This window comes from Sciurus carolinensis, chromosome 10 (genome assembly GCF_902686445.1).
Source record: "Sciurus carolinensis chromosome 10, mSciCar1.2, whole genome shotgun sequence".
Lineage (NCBI taxonomy): Eukaryota > Metazoa > Chordata > Mammalia > Rodentia > Sciuridae > Sciurus > Sciurus carolinensis.
In genome coordinates this window covers 137,218,218-137,240,603 of record NC_062222.1, presented here as the reverse complement: position 1 = coordinate 137,240,603, position 22,386 = coordinate 137,218,218, and the positions used below count along the sequence as shown (strand labels likewise).

The window sequence follows — 22,386 nt, the reverse complement described above, 5'->3', positions numbered from 1 at the left end:
CTGGCTGATCCCTGCTGGTAGCAATCTGTCATTTATCTAACCAACCACCATCAATTCATCCATTCATCTATCTCCCTCCCACTCACATGTGCACATGCCAGTCCAGACAACCCTCCACCCATTCATCCACCCAAATCTCTACCTACCTGTGATTCCTCATCCACCCATCTATTCACCACTGCATCCATGCTTACCTCCATCTCTCAACCATCTATACATCCATGTCCCACTCATGAATCTACCATCCATCCATCCACTCACCCAACCATCAATTCACCCACCCATCCAGCCACCCATCCATCCATCCATCCACCCATCCACCAATCGATCTATCCACCCATCCATTCATCCACACATCCATCCAACCATCCATCCATCCATCCATCTACCAATTCACTCATTCACCCACCCATCCACTCATCCATTCATCCATCCACCCACCCATCCACCCATCCATCCATCCACACATCCATCCAACCATCCACCCATCCATCCACCCATCCACCAATCGATCCATCCACATATCCATCCATCCACCCATCCATCAATCCACCCATCCACCAATCGATCCATCCACCCATTGATCCATCCACATATCCATCCATCCACCCATCCATCAATCCACCCATCCACCAATCGATCCATCCACCCATCCATCCATCCACACATCCATCCAACCATCCACCCATCCATCCACTCATCCACCCACCCACCCACCCATCCATCCAGCCAGCCAGCCAGCCACCCATCCACCCATTCATCCATCCATCCATCCACCCATCCACCCATCCATGCATCCATTCATCCATCCACAAATTCACTCATCCACCCACCCATCCACTCAGCCAGCCAGTCACCCATCCACCCATCAATCTATCCACACATCCATCCATCCATCCGTCCATCCATTCACCCATCCACACATACATCCATCTATCTATACACCCATACATCCATACACACATCCATCCATCCATCCATCCATCCATCCATCCATCCATCCATTCACTCATCCACCCACCCATCCAACCGCCCATCCATCCATCCATCCATCTATCCACACATTCATCCATCCATCCAGCCAGCCATGCATTCACCCATCCATCCATCTATCCACACATCCATCTATCCACCCATCCACCTGTCCATACACCCATCCACCTGTCCATACACCCATCCACCCATCCATGCATCCATCCACACATCCATCCATCCATCCATCCATCCATCCATTCATCCATCCACCCATTCACTCATCCACCCACCCATCCAACCGCCCATTCAGACAGCCACCCACCCACTCATCCATCCATCCATCCATCCATCCATCCATCCATCCATCCATCTATCCACACATTCATCCATCCACCCATTCACTCATCCACCCACCCATCTATCCACACATTCATCCATCCATCCATCCACCCATCCATCCACCCATCCATCCATCCATTCATCCAACCACCAATTCACTCATCCACCCACCCATCCACCCACCCATCCACTCAGCCAGCCAGCTACCCATCCACCCATCCATCCATCTATCCATCCATCCATCCATCCACCCATCAACCCATACATCCATCTGTCCACACACCCATCCATCCATCCACCCATCCACCCATCCATCCATCCATCCATCCATCCATCAACACATCTATCCATCCATCCATCCATCCACCCATCAACCCATACATCCATCTGTCCATGCATCCATCCATCCATCCACCCATCAACCCATACATCCATCTGTCCACACATCCATCCATCCATCCACCCATCCACCCATCCATCCATCCATCCATCCATCTATCAACACATCCATCCATCCATCCATCCACCCATTCACTCATTCACCCACCTATCCACCCATCCGAAGCCATCCTAACCCTTAGAACCTGGTCAGCTACCTTACAGGGGAAAAAGGCTCTTGGCAAATGCGCTTGCTACAATGTGGGACAATCCCAGGCTGTGTGGGTGGGCAGGTGTCCTTATGAAGGAGGGACAGTAGGAGACATCTCACACACCCGTGCACCCATGTGTGCATGGGCACACACACACACACACACACACACACACACACACACACACACACACACACACAGTGGGTGTTGTGCAGACGGAGCAGGAGGTTTGAAGCTGCTGTTCCTGAGAGCGGTGTGCCGCAGCTAGCGGGCAGGGAGGTGGCAGCCCCCAGAACTGGCAAAGGCCACGAAAGGCCCTCCCTGGAGTGCAGAGGGAGAATGGCCCTTCGGGACCTTCGTCGGTGCTCAGTCCGCAAACCTGATTGCACGCTGTGAGAAGTCAGTTTCGTCAGTTATGTTGAGCCAGCCAGTCTCTGGTCCTTGGTCATGGCGGCTGCAAGAAGCTGGCCAAGGCCGCCTCCCCAGCTCCGGCTCATCCTCTTCCCACCCAGTGACCTCTCCTGGGTGGCTTCAGGACCAGGTGGGCCAGCTCTGTCACCCTCGTTCCCACAGGGCCTGGAGGACGTGGCTCCTGCAGAGCGGCTGCTGCCCTGAAATAAGGGACACCTGGCTCCTGTTGGTGAAAGTGGACAAGCATCCCAGGCAGAGAGAAAGGCCCAGCAAGGCCCGGCAAGGAGGTGTGTGGAACATTCTGGAAGTGGGGGAGGCCCTAACGGCCAGTGTGTAGGGGAGAGACAGAGAGTGCAGCAATGCTATGGTCAGCCGTGGCCGAATGACCCTGCCCCAGGCTTCTGTGCCCAGTGCCCTCTCACCTGAATCTCCTTTAGTCCCACAACTGTCAGGTGGATGTCACTCCCCATGCTGACATGGGCCACGCACCTGCCACCACAGAGTCTGCGCCTCCCGGCTCTAAGGAGGCTCCTCCTGCGCCAGCCTAGGTGTCTGAGTCCCACTGAGGGAGAAGGCTGCTCCTGTGCTGACATTTGTCCAGTAGGGTGCTCCCCCTGGGGCCCGTGGCAGGTGTCCCTGCCCAGCAGACTGTTCGTGGCCCTGTGCCCTCTTACCTTGCTCTCCTTGGTGTAGGCGAGGACCTTGTCCTCCTCCTTGGGGTGGAAGATAAGGGTCTCCACACTGAAGGTGACCGGCTGCTTCTGGAAGGTGGCGCCTTCGTCGGTGCTCAGGAAGAGGCTCTGCTCGCGGTCGCTGAGCGAGGAGCTCACCAGGATGATCTGCAACACAAGGCGGGTGTGAGGCCTCCAGCCAGGGCTGGGCAGCACCAGCTCTCCGCAGAGCAGAGCCCTGGACCCCGCAGCTCCGTGCCGGTCAGGGAGCAGCCGATGCCCAGGCTGGACGGCGAGCCTCTGCCTTGGGTGAGACCTGATCGTGGAGGGAGCTGGGCAGGAGGGCACCACCAGGCGGGTCTGAACTGGGGCTTCAGGGCAGACGGGTGCCCTGGAGGGAGCGGGACAGCGCAGGGTGGACCGAGGGCGTGACGGTCGCAGGGCCATCTGCAGAAGGGAGGCTGCCGGGGGTCGAGGTCCCAGGACTCTAGCAGGCCTGAAAGGCTGACCGGGGGCCACGGGGGCAGGGAACACAGCAGAGGCAGGTTCTGTTGGCAGGAGGCCTGCAGCAGGTCCCCCGTGTCCCCTGGAAAGATGTCCACACCCTGATCCCACGCCCAGGAAGGTGACCTGATTTGGCAACGTGGTTATGGATTCAGAACGAGACCATCCTGAGTCAAGGTGGCCCAGGCCAATGACTGGTGTCCTCGGTGACCACAGTCGGAGACGAGAGGGGTGCCCCCTGAGTCTGGATGCCCACAGAATGCCCGCGACGAGGGGCACTGGGAGAGGCGGAGAATGGACAGGCCCAAGCCTCCAGAGAGCGGGTTCACTCACTCCTTCCCCAGACGCCGTTCTCCCCATGGGGGCGCCTCTGGTGAGTGGCCACAGGACAGGCTACGGCCATGTGGAGGAGGCCACTCACTCTGCGTTCTCACGTGGCTGTGACCTGTGGCGTGGTGGGGGGAGCCCGGCAGGGGCTTGGGCGGTTTGGTCAGACTGGAGACATCTGTGCCCACGGCCATGTCCACTCCATGTGTCTCTGCAGAGGCTGGAGTGACAGGTGGCGACACAGATGGGCAGGGGCCAGGCACCAGGAGCACAGTCCTCTTAAAGGCCTCTGACAGGGAAGCCGCAGCAGGGCCTGGCTTTGGGCAGGGACGCTCCTCGTGAGTGGTCTGTACCCTGGGCCAGGGCGGCCGGGCCCTCCACTCTCTTGCCTCCATATTGGCTTCCTGATCATCCACTGAGTCCTCACGAGTACTGCGGTCCCTGGGCTTCACAGGACGTCCCCCTGCCTCACAGGAGGGACAGAAAGGGCCAGCCAGCCTGCTGCTCATACCCTGGTGGTGGGCAGACCTGAAGGTGGAGGAAGGCGTGGACAGTGCCTACCTCGCAGGCCAGGCAGCTCAGTGAGGCCCCGGCCTGGCGGGTCCCAGCGTCATGGGGTCCAACACCCTGCAGCACGGGGCTTGGCAGGGCGAGGATGGGCCCCTCGTGGGGCTGGACTCAGTCTCCATCCTGCAGCTTCACCTGACAGCCCACGTCCCACACGAGAAGCTGCAGCCCACCACGGTCAGCCCTGAGCCTCACGGCTGCCCACAGTGGAAGATGTCCACCCGCAGGCCACACCGAAGGCCGTGCTGGGACCCTCCCTGCCTCGTTGGCACTGTGGCCTCTGCCCACGGGGACTCGCTGACCGGTGGCCACTCTCCCATGCATCTCACGTTCACGAGGCTTCCTGGCCTGCAGGCCGGGCTGGGCCCCACACCCACTCCACGGGCGCTCTTGCTGCAGGCTGCAGCCCCAGAGGCCAGGGCCACGTCCAGAGCTCACCCCTCCGCACCCCTGCAGGGCCCTGGGCCTGGCTGGCGGGGGCTCCCTGGGACTGGCCACGATTGCCCAGTGAGAGGCCACAGGAAGGGAGACGGTGAGCATGTGGGGGCAGCAGGGGCTCTCGGATCTCCTGGCTGCAAGGCCACCGCCCTGGGGAGCTACTGCCCACCCCGGGCCTCGGTTTCCTTGCTTGTCCAGTGGGAAAGGGCATTGCTGCCCTCTTACAGCAGCTGACTCCCACTGAGCTCCCGAGGGGCATTCACCATGTGTGACCAGCTGTCACTGTGGAGCCAGCCGTTATCACCCCTGCTGGCTGGGTGGGGGAACTGAGGCACAGAGCAGGGAAGCCAGCTGCCAAGGTCACGCAGCTGGTCAGGACAGGGCCAGGTTAGGACCTGAATGTCTGACTCCAGAGCCCAGCACAGCCACAGCCTGGGGCGCAGCAAGGCAGGAGGCCGCCCTGCTGGGCTTGGGGCTGGGCAGCCAGTGGGGTGTGGCTGACCCAGCCCGAGGTGAGCGCAGCTTTCCAGGAGGGTGTCGGGCAACAGGTCCCAGGTCCGCGTGGGCACTGCACTGCCACGGCCTTCCCGAGCCCTGACACATCTCTGGAAGCCACTTCAGCACCAGGCCTGAGTCCACGGTTTGCAGAGAGCGCCCGCCAGTCCTTCCATGTCCGTCAGCTCGTCTCCAGCACGGAGGCCTCTCTCCCCAGCGAACCGAGGGCCAGAGGGAGGTGGACGTGGACTCCTGTGAGGACATTTCCCGGGCAACTCGCTCTTCCAGGTGTTGCTCCTGGTGTGGTTTGAACACAGGACACCTCGGGGAGGACTGGAGAGCACTGGCCACAGGCTGAGGTGGCCCAACAAGAGGAGCACCCTGTGCTCCTGGGATGCGGGTGCAGAACTGCAAGGAGGGACGCTTTCTGCACAGGGACAAAGGACCAGGAAGCGCGCTCAGCTGGGAAGGACAGCAAGTGTGCCGGGAAGCAGGAGGAATTCTGCCAGTGGCCACCAGACAGGGACAGGGCAGGGGCAGCGTGGCTCTTGGCTCCAGGTGGCTGGGTTGGGGGAGCTGATTTTTATTCTAACCAAACTTGACTTTAGGGTGGTTCCAGATTATGGGGAGACGCCAGGATGGTCAGAGACTCCCTGCGTGCACCCAGCCCCCATCTTCAACCCTCAGGGGTCGGGCGCCTGCCGCGGCGAGGGCAACAGCCAGGGCACACGGGACCGTGGGAATGCCACACGGTGCTTGGCCCTCCCCACCTTTCCTCTTCTGTCCCGGGACCCCATCCGGACACTGCTCCTGGGCAGGATGGCGGCAGCTTTGACAAGAGCCGGTCAGGGTGCGCGGCCACACATATGTGGGCTTCTTGGGGTCAGATGGGTTCTGTGGGCGTCTGGGGGGGAGCAGGGCATGAGGTGCCCCCGTGGTGGCAGGCGGAAGGTGCAGGCTGCCATCAGCCACCACACTGGTGACAGTGCCCTTCTGCAGGGCCCTGCGGCAAGCCCTCCTCTGCGGAGGCGGCCTTCTCCTTTCCACCGTCCGTTGGAGGAAGCCGCGGTGTGCGCCACCCTGGGGAGTGAGGTCCGGGCCCCTCGCGAGGCCGCGGTGGCGCTGCTCCCTGGAACTCCGCGCAGGGCAGGTGTCTCTTCTTCCTCCTGTACTTCGTCCTCCGTCGCACCCCTGGGGACACGGGCGTTTACCTCTGGGTTGTGACCAGTGCTGCTTGGATCTCGTTGCTGGAGACGTCCAGCTCTGGTCCTCCGGTGCTCTCAGAATGGCCTGTGGGCCTCAGACACACCCCTTCTCCTTCCTGACCCGCCACGCTGCCCCCGGGCTCCTGGAGAGCAGGACAAAGGAAGCCCCTGCTCCAGTGTCCTGCTCTAGCTCCGTGGCCACCCACCCGTGCTCGGGACAGCACCTGGGGGCTGGCCATCTGCACACTGGGCTCATCTGGGTCACTCACCCGAGGGAGTCCAGCCTCTGGGGGGCAGGAGGGGTCTAGATTCCCCTGGGGTCCAAATTCCCAGGGAGAAGCTCAGTGCACGATGCACTTTGCAAACCCTTCCTAGGATGCGGGTGCGGTGCTCGCACCTGCCTGGCAGGGTGGATCCTGGGTGGCTCCAGCATCTTGCTCCGGCCTGGCGTGAATGCAGCCACCTGCTCAGAGAGAAGGGCCCGCTCCGCCGCGGCTTGTGGCTCCCGAGGGCTGTGCGTTTGCTGCTCTCCCTCTGAGTGGAGCGTCCATGGGACCCTGGGGCAGCCTGGTGGCGAACCTCAGAGAAGCCTCGTTCATTTACTCCTCGCCAAACCTGGCGCCCACTCACGGCTTCCTTCTTCCACCGTTGCTAAGCCGTGTGAGTCAGGCAAGGACCCAGTATGCACAGGGCAGGGCAGTTCTGAGGGCAAGAAGGAGGGCTTCCTGAGGAGGGCGTGCCCAGAGTCTTGAAGAATGGAGAGGAATTTGACTGACAGATCAGGGAAGGCGCTTTCGCAGAGGACGGAGCCGAGGTGCGCAGTCGGGGCCCAGCTGCCTCACCTTGTCCCCAGCTCCTGCTCCTGCTTCCTCCAGGGGCGGAGAACTTGCCTCCTGCCTGGCTGTGTGTGTGCCACTCCCTGCAGGGGGACACTCGGCAGGACCCGGGCCCTCCTACCCTACTCGGAGATTCAGAATCCAACCTCGACTTTCAAATGACACAAGATCTGTGCGAGATAAAAGTAAAATAACTTCCTCCAAATTTTCTGAGCGTAGAATTCCAGGCGACTCAACAGGCCTGGCTGTTTCAGCTCTGTGGTGTGTCTGCTTCGCAGGTGGCCTGTATTTACGATGGCGAGTCCTCCCTCGCTGGCTGTCTGCTTATCTCACTCACACCTTCGCATCCATCTCCTCCGGGAGACCCTAGTGGGACTCCGTTCCTCCTCCTCCCCCAGTCCCTGCTGGTTCTCCACAGGCTCCTCCCCTGCACAGGAAGGCAGCGTCCTCTTGGTCACTGCTGTATCCCAGCCTGGGGCACAGGGCCTGGCACCAGGTAGGTGCAGAATCCCAAATACAGGTTGGCACACCTCAGTGCCACACCAGGGCTGCAGACGCAGGGTTGCCTCTCCACCACAGCCTGTTTCTGCCTTGCCCGGACCCTTGGGCAGGCCCAGGGTTTTGCCAGGGGGGACCCTGAAGTGAGAGAAGGGAAAGGCTGGCCATGGGGCCCAGCAATCTGGCTCGGAGCTATTTTTGACCTCCTAGTTGGAAGAGCCAACCAGGAGAGATGGGCAGGAGGGAGGCACTGCCGGAGGAGGATCGCGGGAGCAAAGAAAACACATCCATTAGCCTCGTGCCCGGCAGAGGCTGGCAGATTGTTCTTCCAAATTGGGAACCAGATTCTATTTTAAAGGGCGTATTTTTACTGCTTACTATTCTGGGGGAGACATATGGTACCTGCACCAGGTTCTGGGAGCCAGGGGGCTGGGTGTTAAAATCAGAGACACCAAGCTAAAACATTCTAGAGAAACATTCCACAGGCTCATCTGACTGATGACCAGTCCACTTGAAGTGTAGGCCCCAGAAAAGACTAGACAATGTGTAGGGCCCAGCAAAGGTCGGGGGCAGGCCTGGTTGGCAGTAGGTTCATCTGTCCCCACTTCTCAGATGGGGAGGCTGAGGCCAGAGCGGCGGAGCACGTTGTGGGAGTCACGCCGCCTCCCAGCTCAAGACCAAGCCTTCTCTTCCTCCACTGCTCACTCTGCGGAACTGAGCTGGGCTCTTCTCTGCTCTCTGGTTGAGCCTGCGTCCCCCTGTCTGCTGGGGCTGTGCCCCACCAGGGGCCTTGCTAGGACCTGCTGCTCAGAGCCACCCTGTCCTGGGGGACATGTGCACTCCACCTGCTGATGAGTCACCACCCCAGTCCACAGGCTCCCCACCACCGCCTCCAAAAGGCAGTGCCAACGTCCCATCCTGCCAAGGAGACGCTCGCCAGACGGTGACTCTCAACACTGAGTTAAAAACAAGATGAAAACAAACAGCAACCGGCAGAAGCCATCCTGGCTCTGCCGGGGCTCAGGCTGGAGGCTGCAGACCCTCCTCCCCTCCAGGTCCCCCAGATTCGGCTCCCTCGCCTTCACCAGCTTCAAGCTGAGGGGTCCCTGGCCCCGGGTTGGGCATCCCAAGTCACCGTCTGTTGAACACCCATCCTGGTCCAGACCACAGGATGTGCCCAGCTGGGTCAAAGCAGGGAACCTGGCTTTGAGGCCCCGGGAGGCAGACGGTGAAAACAGACCCCGTGGCCTCTGTCCACCCGGCCCGTATCAGAATCTGCCCAAGTCTCGTCCAGGGCAGGCCAGCCGTGCTGAGCAAGGAGAGCTCCCTGCCTGGCGCTCACCCGGCCCTGGAGATGCCACCCGGGACAGTCAGCAGGCTTGGGTGTTGCAGGAGTCAGTGGCCCCAGGCCATCTGCTCCCGTCCCCCTCAGGACACGGTCTGCATGTGTGTGACCTTGGACACAACAGAGGCTGGGGCAGCGAGGTCCCAGGGACCAACCAGGACCTGGCCTAGGCAGGGGCACTGGACGAGCAGCAGCCAGCAGGGCCCAGGCCTTCAGAGCAGACTGGTGGCTTTGGGTGGACACACAATGGGAAGTCAGGAACGTGCTCAGCTGCTGTGGCCCTGCTGCTCACAGGGGTGGGGACACGGGGAAGAGCGGTTTGGGAGATGACAGCGAGGTCGGTCTGAGCCGCTGAGATTCTGAGGTGCACCAGGTGCAGGGAGGGATCCAGGGACTGGATCAGCGGGCTGGGCCCCGGAAGTGCGTAGGCGCTGGGGTTACGTGCACAGGCATGGAGCAGGGTCCTGGGGGTGGATTGGCCCACCCAGCAAGATCATTGGCCCCTGGACACTGACCTCTGACCTCGCTCCTGCCCATCCGCTGCACAGGGAAGCCTCTGGACCCAGTGTCCTGCCCTTCCTGACACAGCGGGTGCTCGGCAAGCCCTCAGTGTTGGGTGGATCTAGAAACATCAACCTCTGACCTACCAGGACTGGGAGATCCACTAAGTCCTTTCCAGCCGCCCCGCCAGCGCCAGCAGCCGCACCAGCACCCCGGAGGGGAGAGCTTCCTGCATCAGGGCAGGGCTGGCCCAGCCCAGCGTGAGTCCCGAGAGAGCGGCTCCCACACCGCAGGGCACACGGCACAGGAGGGGCCCTCACCCACCGAGCGCCATCTCATGGCCACTCTTAGACCTCACTGGGCCGCACAGACCCATGTCAGGCTGGGCGGGTGCTGCCCGAGCACCCAGAGCGGGGCCATCCGCGTCCGCAGGCTGCTGTGCTCGGCAGGATGGTGCCAGCTGCGGGGCAGGCGAGTCCCTGAGAAGGAGCTGCCCACACGTCCTTGTCGCCAGCACCAGGTACCAGCTGCGGGGCAGGTGAGCCCCTGAGAAGGAGCGTGTGCGGAGATGCACACACGTATGCGTGTTCCACCTGAAGCTGTGTGGGTGCAGGCGTGTGCGAGAACCAGGCCGGAAGGCCGGGAACGCTGGCTGGCTGAGGGGCCCCAGGGCCGGAGTCCCTTTCCTCTGAGCGTTCCTGGCTCCTTTCCCAGGTGCTCTGCACTGCCCAGCAGGACGGAGGGGATCTGCTGTTTGCAGAATGAATAAACGCATTTTTGTCAACGGACATTTTTAAGTGAATGAATTAAATCTGTAACCAGACGAAAGCCGCTAAATCGTATGAAGGAGGGACATGCTGGGGAGCAGAGGCCAAGGAAGCTCTGAGGGCAAGAACCTCTTTGTAAAGATTCGGTCGACTTCCAGATAACCCAGACAGCCGTCACTCCTGCCTCAGCCCGGGGCCTCCCCCTCCCCTCCCCCAGTCCTCTCTCTCCGTCCATCACTGCAGCTGCTCTGGGGAGCAACCCGAGAAGCCAGGAGCAGGGAGTGCTGTGCACCTGGCACCTCGCGCTCAGCTTAGGCACCAGCTAGACCTGCCCCATGCAATCCTGAATCTGCCCTATGTCCCCAGCGCCATCTCTGCAGAGACCTCAGCTCCTTCCGGTGGGTGGGAGGCCCACCATGTGCTGAGTACCAGCTCACATAGGTCTTTATCTTACTTTTGTGACCGTGAACGGTGATGTCTGAGCCGTGCAGAGGGACAGGAGCTGGAGGGGACAACGGCAGCCCAAGGCCACATAGCAGATGCTGGCCCTGGTGCATGGCCCCGACCCTCCCCTGCGTGGAGACAACGTGACCCACATCCAACACGATCCAGTGAGACATCCACTCCAGCCCGATGACAGACGATGTCAGCAGAGGGCCAACCTGACAACGGCTGAGACACTGGAGTGTCCCCAAGATCATCCATCACCTGAGACACTGGAGTGTCCCCAAGATCTTCCATCACCTGAGTGGAGAGCAGGCCTTTCCCTTCCGCCACAGGCTGCCTTGGAAGTCACGGCCCAATCGGTGCTCACTAAAGGGGGACTGTTTCAGGATGCGAGCACATAACTGCTCACCGAGCCTTGTGGCCCTGCCGTGCGGACCGTGGTGTCCACAGCCCCAGGCCATGGGGGCTGCCAGGCTCTATGTCCATAAGTACTGACCACCTGGGTTCTAGAAGGGCCTCAGCCAGGCTCTGGAGTGAGTCTGGCTTGACTGGCTGTCCGAGGACATTTTGCAGACAGCCCGGGAGCCTCTTCCCCGGGCCGATGCGGAGGACGGGACTCTGGAGTGGCTTGTGTCAGGACAGCTGCCTCAGCCGCTGCGATTAGATCAGTGGGCGAGTCGCTCCTTTCTCCGCCCTTGACTGAGCGGCAGGAGGCCAGGGGAGGCGCCCCAGTCCCCTGGGCTCTGCATCCCAAGGCGCCCCCGCGGCCTCCTGGGTGAAGAGCACAGGGAGCCACCCCCTCCTTCTCCAGGTCCTGTGGTCAGAGCCAGGAGCACGGGCCACTGGAGCAGCCGCGAAGTGCCCCTGAACTTCCCCAAGGCCACCATCATCGTCCCCCCTTGAGGTGGCCCTGAGCCCTCACTGGGTCCCTGTCTGCAGGAGGCCACGGTCAGGAGCAGGCCCAGGAGGAAGGCAGAGCTGGGTGGCCAGGCCTGCAGCTCCTCTGCCTGGGAGCAAGCGGGTCGGCGACCGGCTCAGGCCTGCGTGTGTTACGACTGTGACTGTGGCTCAGGGTGTGACCCTGGGGACCAGGAGATGGTCATGCACAGTGTTGACTGAGCGTCCATCCTGAGCGGGCACTGGCCCGCGTGTCGCTACGTCTTCGCAGCAACACTCTGGTGGGGGAGCCCGTGCTGCGACGCCTGTCCCCAGGAGTCCTGGTCATGGTTTGGATCAGTGTCCCCAAAGCCCAGGTGCTGACGGCTGGGTTCTCCGCCCGTGACGCTCACGGGACCTTCAGGAGGTGGGGCAGTGGGGAAGGTCAGGTCATCGGGAGCATGCCCCTGGAGGAGACACAGCACCCGGCCCTTCCTGTCCCTCTCAGCTTCCTGCCACCACGAGGAGAGCAGCCTCCTCCACCCCACGCTCCTACCGTGATGTCCCGGGTCACCACAGACCCAAAGCAACAAGGACCAGCAACCGAGGACCAGAACCTCTGAAACTGAGCCCAAGTAAGACTTTCTTCCCTAAAAGTGGCTTATCTCAGATATTTTGTCACAGCAGTAGAGAGCTGACGACATGGCCCCAGAGAGAGCAGTGACCACCAGGGACACGGGAGTCGGTGAGGAGGAGCCTGGACATAGTCAGGCAGTCAGACCCTTAGCCGAGATGGGGAAGGGACACACGGCCCTCACCGCATCAGCGTTGCCTGCGGAGCGGTCAAGGCCCCAGGTGTCCTTGGCTTCACAGGGCACAGACTGGTGGAGAGATGGCAATGGCCACAGACGCACATAAACGGGTGACCATAGACCTGAAGGAGGCTCAGCTGTAAACCTTGAGGCGAGGGGAGGCCCCGCCTGGTCAGGGACAGCCTTGCCAGGACCACAGAGAGTGAGATGGCCCGGGTGACCCGTCAGCGGGAAGGACACAGGGAGGCAGCGGGGGTCTGAGGAGGAGAGGCCCGGGAGCTGCGGAGAGAGAAGGACTGGACCTGCCGTGGGGCCGCAGGAGTCAGGAAGGCCTATCACGGAGGAGACTCGGGTGGGCAGAGAGGACAGGGGCGGGGGGACAGTGTCAGGGAGGATGGACCAGATGAGAGGGAGCAGTGATCCAGGGCAGGGCACTGGGGTCTCTGAGTGCCATCAGTAGTCCACAGGGTGCCGACGGTCACTATTGGTGTCCACGGGCACCACTGATCCCAGTGGCAGGTGCTGGTGTCCCGGGCACCTGTGCAGGTTGTGGGACGTGCTGGAGCACTGGGGACCCCATACCAGCATCCCTGAGCACCCCGAGTCACCTAGACGGCGTGTTGGTGTCCTGGGCAGTGATGGGGGAGAGCCACCACCTCTCTCCCCACGTTCTTCTCTGACCACACGCCATCGGTCACCAGCCAGTCCCATGCTTCCGCTCCTCAGTGTCTGGGAGTGGCCCGGGGCCTGGCCAGAGCTGACCCCAGAGAGCCCCATGGGCAGCAGGGGACTGGTGGGAGAGGGCGCTCTGCTCTGGGGACTCTGCTCGTCCTTCCAACCACAGATGACCGACAATCCCATTACGGTTCCTTGGGGCAGCACTGTGGGGGTCTCCAGGGAGCCTTCGGTGTGGGTGTTTCCTGAGCAGGAACAGCCGCCCCAGAGCCTTCGGGGGGCTTCGTGTGCCCCCTGGGGCGCAAACCTCAGAGCCAGGGGTGGGCAGGAGGGTGGGCGGGCCGGCCCCCGCTGCTCAGATCACAGTGCGCCTGGAAGAGGGATGTGGGCCGCCGCGGAGCCTGGAGCCATCCCGGCGCCCCTGCCCCGCGCGGACCCAGCCGCCACAGGCTCCCTGCTCCTCTCCACGCGAGCTCCACCGGCCAGGAGGAGCTGAACCCTGGTGGGGAGTGAGCCGCGGCCGGGAGCCTGGACCTGCCTGTGGGCGGCAGAGGGCCTCCGCTCCCTCCTGGGGCCTCCGGCTGGGGCGGGCAGGCTTGGTGGCCCAGCTGACCCGACCCTCTCTGGGCACAGTCCCCCCGGGAGCCACAGGGTCCAGCAGGTCGGGCTGGCTGCGGGCGCTTGGGGGCCACATGGGACCATTTCAACCTGCCTGTCCCCAGGCACTAGCAGGGCAGGACGGCTGCGATGAGCACAGGGACCACGTGCCAACCGGAGCCCGACAGGGGCCGGGGGTGGCAGGGGCGGCACGTGCCCGCTGGCCGGCTGCCCCGAGGCCCTCGCCAGGCCCACGCCCGACACCTCCCAGAGGCACCGTCGTGACCCACTTCTCAGAGAGGCCGACCCTTCCCCAGAGGTCGCCCAGCCCTGAGCGGAGGCTGAGCTGGCGGAGGGGCCTGCGGGTCCAGCCCCAGGGCGCGGCCTGGACGCCACCTGACCTGCACGCTGGGTTCCCGAGTGAGGAGCTTGGCTCCAGAGGGCCGCGACCTCAGCGCTCCTCCCGCTCGAGCCCCGCGTGTGCGCCCACGCCACGCTCAGACGTCGGCCGGGCTGCAGAGACCCCTGGGCACCACACACCGCCGGGCCCGGGGTCTGGCTGGGCCCCGCTCACGACCCATAGGGCCTGGCCTGGTCACCCTGCCCAGGGCCGACACGACCCCTGGATTCTGGGGTCACTCTGGACTGTGCCTGCCCCACCACAGCTGGGGACTGCCCAATCTGCCAGTCACTGCCCCCAGGGGTCTCGGGGCAGAGGACTGACCTGCAGGTGGCGGTCAGGAGGGCACTTGGGGCTGCCTCGGGGGCTGCCTCGGGGCTGACCTCCCAGGAGACCCACCCACCTGCTCAGGTTGGAGACAAAACCTGAGGCCCTGGTGGGACCCCAGGACCACTCTGCAGCATCTGGTCTCTGAGGGCCGAGGAAGCCCGCCTGGTTGCGTGTGCACGAGCCACACAGGCCGGCCTTCCATGCGTGGGGACGTGTGCTGGCACCGCCCAGCCTCATGACATCTGCCCTGGGTGGACACGTGCCACCATGGAGCTGGCAGCAGGCGCCAGCTAGCCCTGCAGGTCCAGCCTGGGCCCACCTCCCACGCCTTTCCCTCCCCTGGGGGTCAGCAGATGGAACCCGGAGATGTGGGCAAGTGGCCAGGCTCTGGGGGCCTTCGCCATGGCTGGGCGCCAGGGTCCAGCACACGGCAGGGTGGGAGGGCACAGCAGTGGCCACGGGAAGGACAGGGTCCATGGGAAGTGGGTCCATAGCAGCTGGGCAAGCACCCCAGATGAGCAGCAGCGAGCCAGACCCCAACTCGGAACACAGCTGGGCACCTGGCCTCACAGAAGCCGCGAGTCTCCAAGCCCAAGAACAGCCAGTGGTGAGAGACTGACCAGAAAACAGGTGACCCCCACAGCCCTTCCCCCCAGGGGTGCCAGGGGCATGGGGCGTGGCTAGTGGTCCCACCCAAGACAGAAGGGGGGAGGAGGGAATGGGGAGGGGGGCTCTTGTACACATCTCATCTCACTGGGCCTCACAGTCAACCCTTGAGGTGGGTGGCATTAGGTTCCTGGAGCCCAGAGAAGCTAACCAACTTGCCCAGAGCCACACAGCATGTCTGGAACACAGGTCCACATTAAAGAGGTATGTTCATCACCTGCACCGCTTCGTGGAAAAGATTCTATTCTCGCATTTGCCATTTATGAACTTCACACACTTTGAGGACACTTTGGGGCCAGCACTTTCTTAATCGGTGAGCTTATGGCAATAGAGCACAGAGGAAGCCCCTGCCCTGGGAGCCACCGGGACAGCAGGGGGTGTGTGCACAGCACAGACACTAAGAAATAAAGGTGAAGATGACTTTAAATAGTGAAGACCGTCTGCTAACATAGACAGCCATGCCATGTGGACACCAGAGGGCTTGGTGCTGAGAAGCCGTGGTCTGGTTTCCCCAGTAAACGCTGACGATGCTGAGCTGCCCCCAGAAGCCACCAGTGAGCAGGGAGACGACACCTGAGCTCAAGGGCCTAGAGCCGCAGAGCTGAGTGTGCTCTCAGCGTGCCCGTCCCTCCCCACACGGACACTCCTACATGCCCCTCAGCCGCCACTCCGAGGCCCCTCTACAGAACACCTTGTGCCTGCTGAGGCCCGGTCCCCCGCACAGCTCCTTGGCTCCGTACGCCTCCACTTCACAACGGACTCTTTCTCGGGGTTGTTGTAAGTGGCCCTGGGCTGTCAGTCCTTAGGGCCAGACATGAGTTCTGTCCACACCTCACACCACCCCTGGCTTGCCTGGACCAAAGTCCGTGCATACAGGTGTACGTATGGGTGGGTAAGTAGGTGCATAAGATAGATGACTAATAAACGAGTTGATAATATATAGATCAATGGCCCGTGACGGGTGATTTGTCACTGGGCAGATGCACAGGTGGGTGGATGAATGAATGGGTAGATGGCAGATGGAGGGATGGGTGGGTGGGAGGGTGGGTAGGTGGATGATTGGATGGATGGATGGGTGGATGGATAGGTGGATGGGTGAATGCGCAGGTAAATGGATGGATGGGTGGATGGTGAGCGGTGGGGGGTGGGAGGGTGGGTAGGTGGATGGTTGGATGAATGGATGGGTGAATGGATAGGTGGATGGATGAATGGGCAGATGGGTGGGTGGATGGAAAGATAGATGAATGGATGGATGGATGAATGGGTGGATGGGTGGATGGGCATGTAGATGAATGGATGGACAGGTAAATGGATGAATGGATGGGTGGATGGATGGATAGGTAAATGGATGAATGGATGGGTGGATGGGTGGATGGATGGACAGGTAAATGGATGAATGGATGGGTGGATGGATGGATGGATGGACAGGTAAATGGATGGATGGATGGAGGAAGGGTGTGTGGGTGGGTGGGCAGGTGAATGGATGGATGGATGGGTGGAGGGGTACATGGAAGGATGAGATCTGTTGTCAGAATATTTAGATTTTGCTGTGGTCTCGCTCTCCTAGCTGCCAGACCAGGAGCCACAGGTCCTGTTGCTGGACCCTGGGTTCCATACCTTTGGTGTGGAGAGAGGAATGACAGGTGACCCACCCCTGGGCTCTGTGAGGCTCAGAACAGCTGTGAGAGGCCCAGGACTGTGGGCGCCATCGGGAGCCCAGAGCAACGCGTGCCTCCGCGGAGGCCTCTTTTCAGAATCGCGTCCAAAACACACATTGAGGGGCATAATTTCCATGTGGCTGGTTTTAAAACCAAGTAATTAAACGGTTTTACAGTCAGTTTTTAAAGCAAGCTCTCTAAGGTCGGGCACACCGCCGCGTTGTTCTTTTCTGTGACTCTGAGTGCAGAGGGTTTGTAGTTGGGCAAACTTCCTGTCTGGGGCAGAGGTTGCTGCACTGAGTTCAGAGTTTGGCTCAGTGTGACCCAACCACTCCCAGGGATCAGGACCTCCTCAGGGCTGGTGGGTTGTGTGGGTTGGTGTCTGAGGACATGTGACAGCCAGTTAAGCAGGGGAAGGAAGGCGGCAGGGGCTAGGACAGTGTGCACATGTGTATGCATGGCTCGTGTGTGCAAGGAGTCACTCCAAGAGGGACCTCACTCAGTCGGGAGGGACAGGTCCCAGAAGCTTCTGGACAAAGGTGATTCTTTACCTGGGGTGTAACTGGGCAGCATACCATGACTCAGCTCTGGTGGCCCTGGGGCCAGTGGCAGCCTTGCCCCAGGTTGGACACCTGACCCAGGGGCTGGAGTGGAGGCAGAGCTGCGTGGGTGCGGCCAACCCAGCACACGCAGTTCACCATGCATTTCCAGTAGATAAACACATTTTTAGTGTGAACACGTCCCCAATGTCACTTAATTACACAAGCGTGCCACGTTTGTGAGAAAATAAAAATAAATTGTTGCTTAGATGACATTCAAATTTAACTCAGTGCTTTTTAGATTTTCTTTCTCTGTCCTGCTGCAGAGGACGTGGGCCAGGAAGGGACTCAGGACCTGTGGCCACCTTGGGCCACATGCACGGCTGGTGGCTCCTCACTGCCCAGGAAAAGCAAGCAACCTGACAGGGAGTCCAGGTCTGTGGGGCGGCCATGGGGCCCACTGATGCCGAGTGAGGAGAGGGCGTGCAGTCCTTGGAGGACCCAGGGAGGTAGGGGGACTGTTCCAGGAGGAGCCAAGTGATGGACGCCAGGCACAGCTGGAGGGGCAGGGGCTGGACCCACAGAGGCCCTGTGTCCCCTCCCCTAGCCCGGCTATGCCTGGAGGATGGGGTGCGCTCTGTCCCCTGCATGGGGGTGCGTGCACACGTGTGCACAGCCGAGGGGAAGGGTCAGTGGACAGTTCTACAAGGAAGCCTCTTCCCAGCAGGGCCCACCTGGCTGCAGACAGCAGCTCGCTCCACCCACGGTGCTGCCCTGGAGGCCAGGTGCCCAGAGTCTGCAGGCCTGGGCTCCACAGGGTGCCACCTGCGGTCAGGAGGAGGGGCGCTGGCCTGTGCGTCAGTTGGCTGCTGGCCTTGGTCCTGCCTGGAGGACGCTCCTCCCCTCAGGCCGCCCCGTGCCTGTCCCCTGAGGTTAGAGCTCACGGTTCCTGGGGCCTTCACTTGTGACCCTCACCATGGAGGCCCCGTGGCTGGCACGATGGTGCCCAGGGACCCACTGGCAGCTGGGAATGTGCAGTGGCCTGTGGAGGGTCATTACCTCCCTGGCTGCCCTCCTGCATGCCGGCGCTCGTGCCGGCTCAAGGGAGGGTGAGGCATGCCCAGCAGGAGCCCGGCCACCTCTGCCCTGCCACAGCTTGGCAGAGGTCCCCAGGAGCAGGCCCTGCTCAGAGGAGGTTCCTGGGGAAGCTCTGATATGCTGAGGACGGGTCCCTCCGGCCGTGCCTGGCCGTGCCCGTGCAGCAGCACACTGGGGACACTGGTGTGGGGACCTGTCCTTGTGGAGGCAGCAGGAGGGCGGCCCCTCTGCTGTCTCCTCCCAGCCTCCCACACCTGAGACCTTCCCCCCACCACGGCCTCCACAGACCGTCCTGGATTCCGGTCGTGTCTTGTCTGGGTGATCTCATTGTTTCTATGACAAAACCCGTGTCCCCACCAATGACACTCTGCTGGACCTCCAGCCCAGCCTCTCCTGGGCTCCAGACGGTTCCCCAGGCAGGTCCCCGTGCTCCATCCCAAACCAGCACACGCAGAGCCACGAGCATCGCCGTCCTTGTGTCCCCTTGTCCCCTTCCGCTCTACCCCATGTTTCCGCATATGTCAGGTGAAAGACAGACCTGATGACAGAGGCCCAAGCTGGGCACGGGGAGACCTTGCTCTGGCTACACCTGCCTCACCTGGCACAGAGCCACCAGGCCCCAGAACCGGGCGCCAGAAGCTGGCTCAGGGGAGGACGCGAGAGCCACAGGTTAACCCTGCTGGTCCCAGGGCCTCTGCCTCCTCAGTGCCGCAGCAGACAGGCACATGGGCACAAGCGGGCACAGCCACGTCATTATGGGCAGGGAGCTGAATTTCACATTATTTTCATGCGTCATGAAGCATCATTCATCTTTGCATTTTTCAGCCATTTCAGTTTTTTCCAACCATTTAAAACTGTAAAGACCATTTTAACCTGTGGCCACAGGGAAACAGACCTGATCTGCTAGGCAGAACAGTGTGTGTCCCCATGCCCTGGGGCCCACCTCTAGAGGGACACTGCTGGTGGACAGAGTGGGCAGTGCTTCAGACCCACACATCTGCACAGGGAATGGGAGGCAAGCATGACTCCCTCCTCCTGAGCTGGCCGTGCCCACCGAGGGCAGGGAACCCACCAGGGCAGGTCGCAGGACCCCACAGCCACAATGCTGCCCGTCCGAGCTGGGACTGGAGTCTGGGCCCGCTGGTTCCACGGCCAGAGTTCCTATGTGCCAACTCCCAAGTTGCGGCTTCACCTGGGATCCAGCGGGACTCAAGCACCCGGGCTGCAGGGCCTGAGGCCACAGCTTCTGTCCTTGGAGGCCAGAGACCTGTGGGAGGCTGTGCTGCCCCTACGTGGACCTTGGCTCTCCTCGGCCGGTAGCTGCCACAATCCCCACTTCCTGTGTGTGGAACGTGACCGGGGCTGGTGCCACCCCCTCTTGCCTCGCATGGGTCAGGTCCATGGAGAGAAACCACGAGAACGGCCAGAAGCTCAGTGAACAAACACGCGTGAGCAGCCGCAGGGCCACCGCCTCCTCGCCGGCCGCCACCTCCCCACGTCTGCACCCCAAGGGCCAGGACTTCGCCCGTCACGGCCCTGAGTACGCTGGGCTCTGTCACCGCTTGCCCGGGCAGCGCCTCTGACCACCCCTGAGGGGTCCGGAGTCCTCTGAGACCTGATGAGGACTAGGGGCCGTGCTGACCCTCCTCCACCCTGCCACTGCTGTGGGGCCGCAGAGCCCCCACCGTCCCCGCGGGGCGTGAGACACCAGGGCTGGCGGCTGCGAGGTGGCTGGGCCGCAGAGCCGGGTCCTAACCAGGCCCCAGCCTTTAGGTGACTGGGTGGCGGCTGCTGGCAGGGGGTGTGGCTGGAGGAGGAGGGTCGCAGGGCTGGGCCTCGGTTTCCGTTTTGTCCTGGTGCTTGCTCTCCCTCCCCCTGCGTCCCGACTGCCACGTTCTGAGCTGCTCCCGCCACACCCTCCTCCCTGGCCGGCCTCAGCTCGGCCCAGGGCAGTGGAGCTGGCCGACCATGGACGGAACCTCCCTCTCTGAGTTGTCCTTGTCGGGTGTTTTGGTCTTGGCGATGAAGAGCTGCTGAGCACAGCCGGGAGGTGACAGGAGCAGACGAGACCAGGTCTGCTGGTCGTCCTGGCCTGGCTAGCACAGGGCAGGGTCGGCGTGCCCTCCACGTCACAGTGAGCCACGCGAGGACCTCATTCCCTCTGCCATCTGAGCACCTGAGGGCCCTGTGCAGACCCAGAGATGGCCCACAGGGCGGGATTGAGCAGTGTCCCCTGAGACAGGGACCACGCCCGCTGGAGCACAGCTCGCTCCTCAGACCTCGCTGGCGTCTCGTTCAGTCGGTGACGCCGTGCCATCTCTGGGCAGGGCACCTGTGTAGAGGTCAGGGGCGCGCGACTTGAGAGACCCCTCCTTTGGCAACGTCCACCCCTTTATTCTTCAGTGGCCATCAAGAGCAAATTGTCACTTGAAGTGGCTCCTCTTCCCAGCACCTCTCCTGGGCTGGCCGTCAAGGGCCGTAGCGTGACGTCCTTCCAGCCAGGGCTCCAAGACGCAGCTGGACGGGTGGATCACTATCCAGGCAGACGGCGCATCAGGTTGGAGGGTCTCCTGCGGTTCCAGAGCGTGGGAGGGAAGGACCCCACCGATCGCAGGCCCAGGCCCGCGGGAAGGGCGCCTCTGCCCACCCGCAGCCCCCAACCCCACGGCGACAGGCCTGTCCTCCACGGCTCACTGCGGAGGTCGCCGTCTCCCCCAGGACCTCCTGGAGATGGCGCCTGGTCCTCCAGGGGGTTCTCTGCCGGGCAGCCTCGTCCCTCCCTGCGTCTCGGCAGCCCAGCTAAGTCCCCTCAGCCGTGGGGACCGCAAGGTCCCGGTGTGGGCCGAACAGAGAGCAGAGGCAGAGGGAGGCCCAGGTCCTCCGCAGGGGTCCTGGTGACGTCCCTGGGCGGGAGGCACAGACCCTTGGCTGAGAGCCACACTGAGCCCACGGATCTTCACGTATCTTAAAGCGTACTGTCAGGCTGGCAAGGCCAAAACCCAAAGTGGACGTGGACACCCGGAGAGGCGTCCAGCACCCTCCTCCTGCTCTCGACCCACAGAGCCCTCAAGGTCAGCAGGACGCGTACACTCGGCAGAGAGACGACAGTACTCAGCCTCCCTGAAGCACAAGGTGACATGCACTTAACTGTGACCCAAGAATGTGAGCACCAGTCCATGAAATCCTGGGATGTGTCCTCATAGTGACAGGCATACCTTCCCTTGCCCCTTCCTTCTTCCCAATAACTGGAATGTGCAGACAATGGCTGGCACTGCTGCAGCTTTCGGGACCACATTGGGAAGGGGAGTCCAGCAGAGTAAAGTATACAGAAGAAACGTGGGTCCCTCACACTGAGGAACATCAAGCCAGCCCCGCAATGACCACCTCCAGGTTCCTGGATCCTGGGAGAATTGACCTGGGTCTTGATTAGGCCACCCTGGCATGGAGTTTTGAATTACCCATTCATGGCTGAAACTAACTCCACTAGAGACCTGGACCCCTATCTGGATGGCAAACCCTCTGCCTAACACCCGGCACAGGGCAGGGTGGACGGCAGGGTCCAGGGCAGCCTGGTGACCAGGGCAGCCTCCGGACCACCGCCAGCCTAGACGCTGTCCATCTGGAGGCCTGGAGGCCTGGAGGCCCTGCACCCCAAGAGACCAAACCAAACCGCCTCCAGGAAACCAGCGAAGAGCCTGAGAATGGCAGGGTCTGCGGGCGGATAGGAGCCCAGCTCCACCGCTAGGCGAAGGCCACCACATCCGGGCACAGGCAGGAGCAGGGGCAGCGGTGAATCCACACGGTGCGAGAACGGAGGTC

The 22,386-nt window shown here is 61.9% G+C and overlaps 1 protein-coding gene across 1 annotated transcript in view; it reads right to left on the bottom strand.

Annotated features, from left to right (window-relative positions):
- Positions 1–22,386, bottom strand: part of Sorcs2 (sortilin related VPS10 domain containing receptor 2) — a 358,452-nt gene that overhangs the window by 70,149 nt on the left and 265,917 nt on the right. The window contains exon 4 of the mRNA XM_047566161.1: positions 2,990–3,154. Coding sequence (XP_047422117.1) covers positions 2,990–3,154 — 165 coding nt within the window. The remainder of the gene's footprint in view (positions 1–2,989; positions 3,155–22,386) is intronic.